The sequence below is a fragment of the Poecilia reticulata genome, chromosome 8 (genome assembly GCF_904066995.2).
Source record: "Poecilia reticulata chromosome 8, P_reticulata-male-v2, whole genome shotgun sequence".
Classification (NCBI taxonomy): domain Eukaryota; kingdom Metazoa; phylum Chordata; class Actinopteri; order Cyprinodontiformes; family Poeciliidae; genus Poecilia; species Poecilia reticulata.
The window spans coordinates 26,370,047-26,383,856 of NC_088837.1; the positions used below are offsets into that span (position 1 = coordinate 26,370,047).

At 41.8% G+C, this 13,810-nt stretch overlaps 2 protein-coding genes across 2 annotated transcripts; one reads left to right on the forward strand and one right to left on the reverse strand.

Annotated features, from left to right (window-relative positions):
- Window positions 1-2,454: 2,454 nt before the first annotated feature.
- On the reverse strand, window positions 2,455-5,261 carry LOC145552686 (uncharacterized). Its single transcript, XM_081610469.1, is given in 8 exon segments — window positions 2,455-2,818; window positions 3,190-3,403; window positions 3,460-3,628; window positions 3,820-3,823; window positions 3,967-4,132; window positions 4,394-4,535; window positions 4,629-4,982; window positions 5,241-5,261. Coding segments are annotated over 8 exon segments (1,380 nt in total). The 3' UTR covers window positions 2,455-2,508.
- A 6,444-nt stretch (window positions 5,262-11,705) lies between these two features.
- Window positions 11,706-13,576, forward strand: rcvrna (recoverin a). Its single transcript, XM_017303407.2, has 3 exons — window positions 11,706-12,349; window positions 12,515-12,626; window positions 12,714-13,576. The coding sequence occupies exons 1-3, from the start codon at window positions 11,969-11,971 to the stop codon at window positions 12,830-12,832; spliced, it is 612 nt and encodes a 203-aa protein (XP_017158896.1). The 5' UTR covers window positions 11,706-11,968; the 3' UTR covers window positions 12,833-13,576.
- The last annotated feature ends 234 nt before the right edge of the window (window positions 13,577-13,810 follow it).

Here is a 13,810-nt window from a genome sequence, read left to right on the forward strand (position 1 = left end):
TTCTGAAAACGGGAGCAGAAGTCGGCCCGACTCTCTGTGCGTGCTCAACTTGAAGCATCTGAGCAATTCGCCTGGAAACAAAGAGATTATTCCGACCCTCCATGTCATGAAGGACAGAGACACAGGATGAGTGAGTCCAGCCCGGGATGAGGCGGTAAGCCGGCCGCGCGTTGCATAATCATCCTACCTGACAGATGCAGCCACTGGATCAAACATTTACCTTTTGGGAAACGATGCTCCGTGTCTGAACTCAATCATTATGTAAAATTCATCATGATATTTACAGATTAAACAACGGATTCGCTTTTCCTGGAATGATTTTGTAGCAGCAGGTGTGGAGAGTCATAAAGTAATTTATTAACAAAAAGGAATAAGATGGCAACAAAAAATAATCCATAAAACAAAGAACAGCAACTGAAGGAACCAGAAAATAATCGAGATTAGAAACCAGAGGAGCTAATCAAGGAGAAGTGGAAGCAGCTGAAGTCACTAAACATAATCTCAGATTAACGGAAATACTGAACAAAAAGAAACGATAATCTCAGGAAACGAGCAGAATGATGATAAATGAACACAAAGAAGAAACTAAAATGGAAAAATGAATGCAAACAAACAGAAAACAGCCATGAAACCAGGTGATAAAAACAGCAGAGAAATAAAAACATAAATGCTGACATCAGCAGGAAATATGATCACATCCAGAGATTTACATTTAAAATAATTAGAAACAAAATGTTTCAGATCAGAAGTGAAACAAATATCTCACAATGTTTACGTATAAGAGCATAATTCTCAGTTTTTATATACATTTTTATTAAAAATAGTATGTAAAAAATAATTAATAACTGAATAATCAGTGGAAAATGTTTAATTTGCTTTACAGTAACTGAACCTGATGAGGAAATCGGTTTCATGCAGCAGACATGAAGCTCCATCTCAGAAAGGAGAAAATTAAAAACGGCTACGAAGTATATTCATTTAAAAATAAATACATTTTATCTTTATTCTGTTCTTCTTCCATTTTTCTCTCGCTGTGACTCTAAAGGCTGCGAACGTCTGTCTGTCACTTTCTGTTCTAAATGGGTCATACACAAGAGACTGGACTGGACTGGACTGGAATGGACTGGAATGGACTGGACTGGACTGAACCGGACTGGACTAGATTAGATTGGACTGGACTAGACTGGACTAGACTAGACTAGACTAGACTAGACTAGACTAGACTGGAATGGACTGGAATGGACTGGACTGGAATGGAATGGATTGGACTGGACTGGACTGAACCGGGCTGGACTAGACTGGACTGGACTGGACTGGACTGAACCGGACTAGACTGGACTGGACTGGAATGGAATGGAATGGAATGGATTGGACTGGACTGGACTGGACTGGACTGGACTGAACCGGACTAGACTGGACTGGACTGAACTGGACTGGACTGAACCGGACTAGACTGGACTGGAATGGAATGGAATGGAATGGAATGGATTGGACTGGACTGGACTGGACTGGACTGAACTGGACTGGACTGAACCGGACTAGACTGAAATGGACTGAACTGGACTGGACTGGACTAGACTGAACTGGACTGGATTAGATTGGACTGGACTGAACTGGACTAGACTGAACTGGACTGGACTGAACCGGACTGGAATGGACTGAATTGGACTGGACTGAACTAGACTGGACTGGAATGAATTGGACTGGACTGGACTGGACTGAACTAGACCGGACTGGACTGAACTGAACTGAACTGAACTAGAGTAGACTAGACTAGACCGGACTGGAATGGACTGGACTGGATTAGATTGGACTGGACTGGAATGGACTAGACTGGACTAGACTAGACTAGACTAGACTAGACTGGAATGGACTGGACTGGACTGGAATGGAATGGATTGGACTGGACTGAACCGGGCTGGACTAGACTGGACTGGACTGGACTGGACCGGACTAGACTGGACTGGAATGGAATGGAATGGAATGGAATGGATTGGACTGGACTGGACTGAACTGAACTGGACTAGACTAGACTAGACTGGACTGAACTGGACTGGACTTAACCGGACTAGACTGAAATGGACTGAACTGGACTGGACTAGACTGAACTGGACTGGATTAGATTGGACTGGACTGAACTGGACTAGACTGAACTGGACTGGACTGAACTGGATTAGATTGGACTGGACTAGACTGGACTAGACTAGACTAGACTAGACTAGACTAGACTAGACTAGACTGGACTGGATTAGATTGGACTGGACTGGATTAGATTAGATTGGACTGGACTGGACTGAACCGGACTGGAATGGACTGAATTGGACTGGACTGAACTAGACTGGACTGGAATGAATTGGACTGGACTGGACTGGACTGGACTGAACTAGACCGGACTGGACTGAACTGAACTGAACTAGAGTAGACTAGACTAGACCGGACTGGAATGGACTGGACTGGATTAGATTGGACTGGACTGGAATGGACTAGACTGGACTAGACTAGACTAGACTAGACTGGAATGGACTGGACTGGAATGGAATGGATTGGACTGAACCGGGCTGGACTAGACTGGACTGGACTGGACTGGACCGGACTAGACTGGACTGGAATGGAATGGAATGGACTGGACTGGACTGGACTGAACTGAACTGGACTAGACTAGACTAGACTGGACTGAACTGGACTGGACTTAACCGGACTAGACTGAAATGGACTGAACTGGACTGGACTAGACTGAACTGGACTGGATTAGATTGGACTGGACTGAACTGGACTAGACTGAACTGGACTGGACTGAACTGGAGTAGACTGGACTGGACTAGACTAGACTAGACTAGACTAGACTAGACTGGACTGGATTAGATTGGACTGGACTGGATTAGATTAGATTGGACTGGACTGGACTGAACCGGACTGGAATGGACTGAATTGGACTGGACTGAACTAGACTGGACTGGAATGAATTGGACTGGACTGAACTGGACTGGACTGAACTAGACCGGACTGGACTGAACTGAACTGAACTGAACTAGAGTAGACTAGACTGGATTGAACCGGACTGGAAAGGACTGGACTGGACTAGACTGGACTAGACCGGACTGAACTGAACTAGACTAGACTGGACTGGACTGGACTGAACTGGACTGGAATGGAATGGACTGGACTAGACCGGACTGAACTGAACTAGACTAGACTGGACTGGACTGGACTGAACTGAACTGGACTGGAATGGAATGGATTGGACTGGACTGAACCGGGCTGGACTAGACTGGACTGAACCGGACTAGACTGGACTGGACTGGAATGGATTGGACTGGACTGGACTGAACTGGACTAGACTGGACTGGACTAGACTGGACTGGACTGGACTGAACTGGACTGGACTGAACCGGACTAGACTGGACTGAACCGGACTAGACTGGACTGGACTGGACTGGACTGAACCGGACTAGACTGAACTGGACTGAACCGGACTAGACTGGACTGGACCGGACTGGACTGGACTAGACTGAACTGGACTGAACTGGACTGGATTAGATTGGACTGGACTGGACTGAACTGGACTAGACTGAACTGGACTGGACTGAACTGGATTAGATTGGACTGGACTAGACTGGACTAGACTAGACTAGACTAGGCTAGACTAGACTAGACTGGACTGGATTAGATTGGACTGGACTGGAATGGACTGAATTGGACTGGACTGGACTGAACTAGACTGGACTGGAATGAATTGGACTGGACTGGACTGGACTGAACTAGACCGGACTGGACTGAACTGAACTGAACTAGACTAGACTAGACTAGACTAGACTAGACCGGACTGGAATGGACTGAATTGGACTGGATTAGATTGGACTGGACTGGACGGACTGGAATAGACTGGACTGGAATGAATTGGACTGGACTGAACTGAACTGAACTGAACTAGACTAGACTAGACTAGACTAGACTGAACTGGACTACATTGGACTGGACTGGACTGGACTGAACTGGACTATACTGAACTGGACTGGACTAGACTGAACTGGACTAGACTGGACTGGACTGGACTGAACTAGACCGGACTGGACAGGACTGGACTGGACTGGATTAGATTGGACTGGACTGGACTGGACTGGACTGAACCAGACTGGAATGGACTGAATTGGACTGGACTGCACTGAACTAGACTTGACTGGAATGAATTGGACTGGATTGTACTGGACTGAACTAGACCGGACTGGACTGGACTGGACTGGACTGGATTAGATTGGACTGGACTGGACTAGACTGGACTGAACCGGACTGGAATGGACTGAATTGGACTGGACTGGACTGAACTAGACTGGACTGGACTGAACCGGGCTGAACAGGACTGGACTGAACAGGACTGAATTGGACTGGACTGAACTAGACTGGACTGGACTGGACTGAACCGGACTGGACTGGATTGGACTGGACTGGACTGAACCGGGCTGGACTGGACTGATCCGGACTGAACTGGACTGAACCGGACTGGACTGAACTGGAGTGAACTGGACTGAACCGGACTGAACTGGACTGGACTGAACCGGGCTGGACTGGACTGGACTGAATTGGACTGGACTGGACTAGACTAGACTAGACTAGACTAGACTGGACTGAACCGGACTGGACTGGACTGGACTGGATTGGATTGGACTGAACTGGGCTGGACTGGACTGAACTGGAATGGACTGGACTGAACTGGACTGGACTGGACTGAACCGGGCTGGACTGGACTGGACTGGACTGGACTGGACTGGACTGGACTGGACTGGACTGAACCGGACTGGACTGGACTGGACTGAACCGGGCTGGACTGGACTGAACTGGAATGGACTGAACCAGACTGGACTGGACTGGATTGGACTGGACTGGACTGAAATGGATTGGACTGAACTGGACTGAACCGGACTGGACTGGACTGAACACGGCGTGTTCAGTCCAGAGCCAGGAATTAGAGCCAGGAAGTTCTGGCTCTAATTCCACATTACAGAACAAAAGTGTCAATAATTATTAGTGATGAAATAAGTAAAGAGTTGATGTTTAAGGCTGTTAGTGTCGGATTATTCTGAGTTTTCTTGATTTGTCCAGGCTTTAAAATGCTACAATAAGGCTGGAGGCACTATGAGCAGAATATTGGTAAACTGGGTCATATCATTTAATAAATAGCCCTGAATGTTCCTTCTTCATGTTTTCCTCTGTAAATCATTTAAGACTTTATTCTCAGATCTTACTGTCTGACCGTAATCTCTCATCCTCGTCCAGAATTCATCAGGGTTTCTTTAATATTCCTCTATTTTCCAGTTTCTTTAATTGCCTCCACTTGCTGCGGTTTTGGTGCCGCAGCAGCAGATGGCTTTGCAATCTGGCCCCAGATTATTACAATGGAGACGTGGATAATCTCATCACATTGTGGACGCCAAGCGGGGCTGCAGGCCGACCTCGGCTGCGTTGGGTCAGATCCTCGCCGCTCCAGGACCAAACTGCAGGTCCGACTCACAGAAAACCATCTCACCTCCCGGCAGCAGCCTGCGACTTTATTTCACCGCCTGCAGCTAATTTCAGGACGAGATGTAAAGTTTAGATTCTCAGGAATGAGAAGAGACAAAAAAGAAAAGCAACATTTTACTTAATCTGCAAGAAAACAAATACAACCAAATACATAACGAGTCAAGAAACGCAAAAAGACGACAACGTTTTATACAGGAAATAAAATAACTTTGTTTCTCCTGACAGCATAGTTTGATGAATCATAAAATATTCAGACTGAATTTAATCATTTATTACTTCTATTCCTTCTGTTTCTGTAATTATAAAGCGACTTCCTGACTGCAGACATTATTTTCTGCCCTGTTGCTGATGGAAACCGACTGGGGCCATTTTCTACAAGTCGTCATGAAATGAAACCTCCTTTCAGACCAAAACTACAAAAACACAAACAGCAGCCATTTAAAGGAACCAGGCGGGTTGAAGTGACACAATTAATTGATTCTTTCTGCAGTTTCTGATTAGCAGGCAACTCCATGATGATTATTGGTTTTCAAAATAAAACAGGAAATTAAGAAAATAAAATACATAAACATTCAAGACAATGGGAACAAATTCAAACTAGAAAATAAGTAATAAAGTTTCCGGGTCAGCGCTGCAACAAGATGGCCACGTAGAAACAGGCTCCTCCATGTCGGTAATTAAAACTTCCCCCTTGCTTGACTCAGATTAATTATCAAAACTTCTATCTAAACCACTTAAAGGGGGAAGATGCCGAAAATTAACAAGACCGAAAAGAAAACGTCTAAAACACAAGATACTGGCGAACAGTCGGGAGACGGTAGTGAGGACGAGGCTAATGCTACCAAGAGGAAGGCTAGCGTTAGCTTACAACAACACGCCTTACTGGAGAGTATCAAGACGCTTTCTGAAGACTTAAAAGAGTTTAAAAACGAGATGAAGCAAGACATAGAAAAACTCAAAGAAGATGTAAAGGCAACAATGAAGGAAGATTTCAACAGATTCAGGGAGGAAATGATGTGCGAGCTGCAGAACCAGAAGGGCAGCATCACCGAGGCGCAGACCCGGATAGCTGACCTGGAGGCTGCGTGCTTGGAAATGAAAGACGCGCTGCTTGAGACATTAGAAAGGAACAGAGCTATGAACGACAAACTTGTGGATTTGGAGAGCCGAAGCCGGAGAAATAATCTTCGTATCTATGGAGTTCCGGAAGGTAAAGAAGGTAGATCGGTTTCCGAGTTTGTCACCGATCTGCTGACCAAGCAGCTGAAGCTACCAGATGGAAGTGAACTACGGATTCAGCGGGCACACCGAGCTCTGGCACCCAGACCGCCTCCCAACGCGGCCCCGAGATCTATAATTGTGAATTTCTTGCAATTCAACACAAAAGAAATGGTTCTAAGGAAAGCCTGGGAACAGAAAGTGGAGATGGATGGCAAGCGCCTTTATTTTGATAATGATTACGCTTCGGAGATCATAGAAAAACGTAAAGCATACGGCCCATTAAAAGCAGCCTTGAAGCAGAAAGGTGTCAGATTCCAGACGCCGTTCACAAAGATGAGAATCTTCTGGGACTCTGGAGTTCGGACCTATGAGAACGCAGACGAAGCAGCGTCGGACATGATCAAGAGAGGCTTCGGGTTGATTTGGAAACCAAGAGAGAACAAGTTAAAAGTGACCAAGGAGAGGCTGGACTCGCTATTACCATGGAAACGGATCAACAACACCAATGCAGGACAACGCGCGAGGGAGAAACTCACAGAGTTCAGACGTGAGGACCAGTAACTCTGAACGTTGAATCATCTCAAGTTTGCTTTACTATAAAAAACATTTCAGGTAATGTTAGGGCGAGTTAAGAGTTGAGTGACTTTACCAGCTGGTTTAGATCCCGTCTCAGATATCAATCTCCCCTCTGTTACTAAAGTTACGTTATAGGTCTTTTGATAGATATTTAACCAAAATACCGAATGGAGTAAATGTTGTAGCGTTTACCAAATGTTGGACTTATCTAGTACAAGTAGACCTCTGTCTACTGCTAGAGAGGGCCCCCACCCTAGGGTGGTATTTTGCCCTCACCTCACCAGCAGGGATTCTGAGGGATGTCTTTGCACATCTCTACCTTTGGAAGTTTCTGTTCCATTTGTTCATCTGTGTTTTAATAGCTCGTTCAGCTATTTGTTGGGGACTCTTTTTCTAAAATCACATGGTGACCTTATGAAACTAAATAATGGCTGCTAATATTAAGATGGTTTCCTTGAATGTGAATGGTATAAATAATCCTATAAAACGTAAAAAAATTCTAACTAAAATGCGAAAAGAGAAAGCACAGTTAATCTATTTACAGGAGACACACCTGTCTAAATCTGAACATGAAAAACTTAGGGGCTTTGGATACTCAAATATATTTCACAGCTCTTTCAGACATGGAAACAAAAGGGGAGTTTCAATTCTAATTCATGACTCAGTAAAATTTGATTGTAGCTATGATCTGTCAGACAAAGAAGGGAGGTATGTGATAGTGAAGGGGACTCTTGACAATGTAAAGGTAACACTGGTCAATGTTTACAATCCCCCAAATAGTAAAATACAATTCCTTAATAACCTCCTCAATAAAATAATTATGGAAACAGAGGGAATGTTGATCTGGGGAGGGGATTTCAATATGGTATTAAACACAAAACTTGATACAACAAACAGTAAAAAACAACAAAATTTAACTACAAAAAAATTTAAATTGGCACTTGAAGAGTTTGGATTTGTTGATGTCTGGAGGGAATTAAACCTCAATATAAAAGATTATACCCATTACTCGGCGCCTAATAAAAGTTATTCCAGAATTGATTACTTTTTCATGGATAAATGTGATATATATAAGGTAAAGGAATGTAAAATAGAAGAAACAAGTATATCTGACCATTCGTCACTAACATTAAAACTAAATTTATCCTCCGAAAAACGCAAAACAGCATGGCGATTAAATGCAGGCTTGTTGAACTCCAAAACAATCAAAGCTGAAATTTCCCATGACATAAAAACCTACATAGAAGAGAATGATGACGGACAGGTTAATCCGGTGATATTATGGGACGCATTCAAGGCTGTATTAAGAGGAAAATTGATTTCAAAAACTGCGGCCTTTAAGAAATCCAGAATCGAAGCCTATGAAAAAGAAAGAGCTCAACTAATAGATCTAGAGAAACAACATAAACTAACCCAAAATCCCAACCTGTTTATAAAAATAAAAGAACTTAGAAACGACATTGATAAAATGCTTACATATGAAATCGAGAAGAAATCAAAGTTTATTAAACAATCATATCATGAGGTGGGATCTAAAGGAACAAAACTGTTGGCAAAGAAACTGAAAAAGCAACAGTCAGAGAGAAATATATATAAATTAAAGGATGATGAAACAAATCAAATGATACATGACCCAGCAACTATTGAGGACAGGTTTAGGACATACTACCAGAGATTATACAGTCAACCCCCTCTGCTAAAGATGGACAGATAGAATCCTTCTTGGAGTCACTGGACCTGCCCTCAATTGGAGAAACTCAAAACAAACATCTCACTTCCTATATAACAAAAATAGAAATACAAAAGGCAATTAATAGGTTAAAAAATGGTAAAACACCAGGAAGTGATGGACTGCCATCTGAGTGGTACAAATCCTTTAGTGAAGATTTTCTACCATTACTAGAAAAATCATTTAATTATACATTGGAACATGCAGTGCTGCCGCCATCTTGGAGAGAAGCGATTATAACAGTCATTCCAAAAAAGAGGAGGAGTGAAACATGCTCTGATTATAGACCTATATCTATTCTAAACATGGATTATAAAATTTATACCTCTATTTTAGCAAAACGATTTGAGCAATTCATTGGAGATATCATAGACGAGGACCAAACAGGATTTATTAAAGGTCGCCAAACGCGAGATAACATCAGGAGGGCACTTCACATAATAGATCATATTCAAATAAAAAAATAACAGCTATCTTAATTGGTCTCGATGCAGAGAAAGCTTTTGACAGCGTAGGCTGGAACTTCTTATATAAAGCACTCGAAAAATTTGGTTTTAATGAAAAAGCTGTACAGTGTGTGAGGACTTTATACCAATCACCAGTGGCCAGAATCAAGATTAATGGAAATCTAACTGACAATATAAAACTAGAACGTTCTACACGTCAGGGTTGCTGTTTATCACCAACTTTATTTGCAATTTATATTGAACCACTCGCACAACATATAAGACAACATAAGGATCTTAAGGGTATTGATATACATAATGAGTCCCATACAATAGGTTTGTTTGCAGATGATGTAATTTGCTATTTATCAGACCCTGAAAACTCGCTGCCTTGTCTAATCAACCAGTTAGAGATATTTGGCTTTTATTCAGGATACAAATTAAATTTGAAAAAGACACAGGTTTTGACATTTGGTTATACTCCATCTGAAATGATACGTAGAAAATATAACTTAAATTGGAGCTCTACTATGATGACATACCTAGGAGTACAATTAACGAAAGACAGAGGTGATCTATATAAAGCTAACTTTACTAAAGTGGATCAAGAAATTAGGAAGGACATTAGAAGGTGGGATGTCCTAACACTAGACTTCAGCTCCAGAATTGAAGCGATAAAAATGAACGTGTCACCAAGGTTATTGTACCTCTTCTTGGCATTACCTATAGAAATCCCGGATAGACAGTTTAAAACATGGAACCAGATTATATCTAGATTCATATGGAACGCTAAAAAACCCAGAATAAAATTTGAAATTTTACAAATACCAAAAGAGAAAGGAGGTATGGCATTACCCGACTTTAGAAAATATTACCACGCTGCCCAAATAGCTCCCATAATAAATATAAGCGCCAAAAATTATGAAGCGAAATGGAAAAATATTGAACAAAAAGTCAATGGAAGAGAATTGCGAAGTATTATTGGAGATATTGAGACCATTAAGAATATACTTAAGAATGTTAATGCTATTACTAGGTTTTCACTGGGTAAATGGTTATATATAATCCGAAAATACAAATTAGAGAAACAATTATGTTTGATCCAGTGGCCAGCCTACAATAAATATTTTATTCAGGACCCACAATTTAAACAATGGCTAGAAAGAGACTTAACAGCATTATGCGTTGTCCTTAAAGATGGACACTTTAAAAGTTTCCATGAACTACAGCAAGAGTTTGCTCTAAGAACTCAAGATCATTTTAGATACTTACAATTAAGGGACTTTTATAACAAAGAAATAAAACAAAAAATAGACCCAAATGAAAATGGGATTGTCAAAATGCTGATAGAGACCTATAAGGGTAAAAAACATAGAATAGTGTCTTTACTCTATAAATATTTGTTAGAAAATAGAGGCACTAATACATTGAATATTAAAACAAAATGGGAGAAGGAATTTGGTATTCAGCTAACTGAAGATGGCTGGCTGAATATTTGGAAGACTCAAATTACAACATCCTCTTCCAGAATTTGGAGAGAACATTGTTGGAAAAATATAATTAGATTTTTTAGAACACCTCAAATTACTAGTAAATTCAAATCTAGAGACCACCATGTTGGAGAGATTGTGGAGCTCTTAATGTTAATCACACGCATATTTTTCTGGCTTTGCCCTAGAATTACACAGTTCTGGAACAAAATACACAATAAGATTGTAACGATTTTGGGTTACTCAATACCCAAGTCTGGCCTGGTCTTATATCTTGGTTATTTGGACAATGCTGTACTTAATTATGATTGTTATTTGTTAAAATTCTGTTGGTGGCAGCCAAAAAGGTCATAACCAGGAAGTGGTGCAAACCTGAACCTCCTACCACAAAGGAATGGATACAGACTGTGAACTCATTATTTGAGATGGAGATTCTAACATATAGACTGAGGACACAGGAACAGCAATGCATGGACAAATGGGAAAAATGGACAAACTTCACATCGAGACAGGACTAATTTTGGATAGGAATGGTCCCCTTCTGTTTTTGTTTTGAGTTACAAAAATGAGTCCCCCCTGATGTGATTTTTGTTTTTATTCTGTATTTTTTGTTTCTTATATTTTCTATTCTCTCTATTGTTTTATAATTTCTATTGTTTGATCTTTTTTCTTGATTGTGTTCTAATACATAACAAAAATAAAAATAAAGTTATAAAAAAGAAATAAGTAATAAAAGAGGAAATGCGGGTTTAAATTTAAAACATAAGACTATAACTATATATCTGGATGAGTCCGATTTGTGGACTGCGGTGTGAATGTGTCTCCCAGTGAAGGTGTCATAGCGCTGTGACGTGTTTATCCTCTTTAGGACAGCTGTCTGGATTTAGATAGTGATGACCATAATCTCATTTGGCAGCCAAGCAGAGAAACTCTGAGCTCTGCACACGTTCAGCCCTCAAACGCAGGAAAGGAGGAAGATCTGAGGCAGGATGGGGAACACCAAGAGCAGCGCCTTGTCCAAGGAGCTCCTGGAGGAACTCAAGTCCAACACCAAGTACTCCGAGGCGGAGCTGTGCACCTGGTACCAGTCCTTCCTGAAGGAGTGTCCCAGCGGGAAGATCACCAAGGAGCAGTTCGAAGGAATCTACGCCAGCTTCTTCCCGGGCGCCGACCCCACAGCGTACGCACGCCACGTTTTCAGGAGCTTCGACACCAACGCAGACGGCACCCTGGACTTTAAGGAGTACATCGTCGCTCTGCACCTCACCTCTGGAGGAAAGACTCTGCAGAAGCTGGAGTGGGCCTTCGCCTTGTACGACGTGGACGGCAACGGAACCATCAGCAAGAACGAGATCCAAGAGATCGTTAGGGTACTGAGGTCGCTTATTGTCTCAGTTCAACTATTAGTTATTCGCTGGCTAAAGCTGTGGGTCAGCTTGTATCTGAGAGGCTGGAGATAGCAACTATCTCCTGATCTTTTTAAGGCCAAGGTTCAGATTAAGTGATTGAAAACGTCCTGTGGTTCTCCCCTGCAGTCGATATTCAACATGATCCCAGCCGACGACCAGACGAAACTCCCCGAAGACGAAAACACTCCAGAGAAGAGAGCTGAAAAAATCTGGGCATTTTTCGGAAAGAAGGAAAACGGTACACTTCATTAAATCATTTCTCTCTGCAGCAGCTTCTAGCGTTGAAAACTGATCTGAGACAGACATGTTGTTGTTTCCTTTGCAGATAAAATCACTGAGGGCGAATTCATCCAGGGAGTGATGGACAACAAGGACATCCTGCGCCTGATACAATACGACGAACCTCAGAGAATCAAAGACAAGCTGAAAGAGAAGAAGCAATAATTCAGGAGCTAACGTCGTGATTTAAGACTGTTGATCATTATTTTTGTTGACCTTTTTAATTTGCCTGTTTATGTATTTTCTTCTGTGAGCTCTGTTCTGGTGACCAGCTAAAGCAATGAATTAATCACCTGGTGATAGTGACCAAGCCTGCAGCTTCAGATTAGCTAACGGGTAATTAATCCGGGGCAGCCTTTAAATCCCGTTAGAGCTTTTATATGAAAACTTGTACAAACTTTGCAGTTCATGATGTTATTAAAAGTGATTACCTTTGTGTATTGGATATCTCACCCAGTTTAGCTTGTCTGCCCGCCATGATGCCTCCAGCTAATTACCGTTAGCGATCAGAGCTGCGTGTTTTTTTTTCACACTTTGGTTCATTCATTAGCCTAATTGTGAAAAAGTCAGAACTAGAGCTTCTTATGTGGGGAATTAGGCTCAGGTTAACAGTCCGCCTGCATCAACCAATCCTATTAAGAGCTGAAGGTCAGTTGAGACACTCGCGTATTAGCATGTGTGCTAAGAGTCCAGGCAGGATAATAGGGGCTTAACAACACTTTGCTTGAATATGTATATAATTTATACCTATTTCTAACGGTACAATTCACTTATTTATTTATTTAACCGCAATTTGTCTAACAGAAAGAAGTTAGAAAAAAATATTGGCAGAAATCTGTTTACAGCAATAATTAATGTTCTGGAAACTTTTGCCTTTGAGTGTGAGGAATAAATGTTCAGCCATTTGGATCTATGGAGGAGAATGTTGCAGTTTTTGCTTGGATTTGAATTTGAACAAAAACAACTTTTTCAGGCTCCGCCCCCTCTGCTGAGCTGCAGTTACCATGGCAACGGTAAACCTGCTACTTTTACAAGCAAGCGAGGTTCTGATTGGTTGTTCATTTATTGTTGAATCAAGCGAAGAAAATTTTTGAGTTTTTATTTTTTGGAAATAAAAGATATACACAACTCAGAAAATTGCGC

Excerpts from the sequence above, each read along its gene's own strand:
- rcvrna (XM_017303407.2), top strand. The coding sequence starts at position 11,969 with ATGGGGAACACCAAGAGCAGCGCCTTGTCCAAGGAGCTCCTGGAGGAA. Across the intron at positions 12,350-12,514 it reads AGATCCAAGAGATCGTTAGG|TCGATATTCAACATGATCCC; the intron begins GTACTGAGGTCG and ends TCTCCCCTGCAG. Across the intron at positions 12,627-12,713 it reads TTTCGGAAAGAAGGAAAACG|ATAAAATCACTGAGGGCGAA; the intron begins GTACACTTCATT and ends TTTCCTTTGCAG.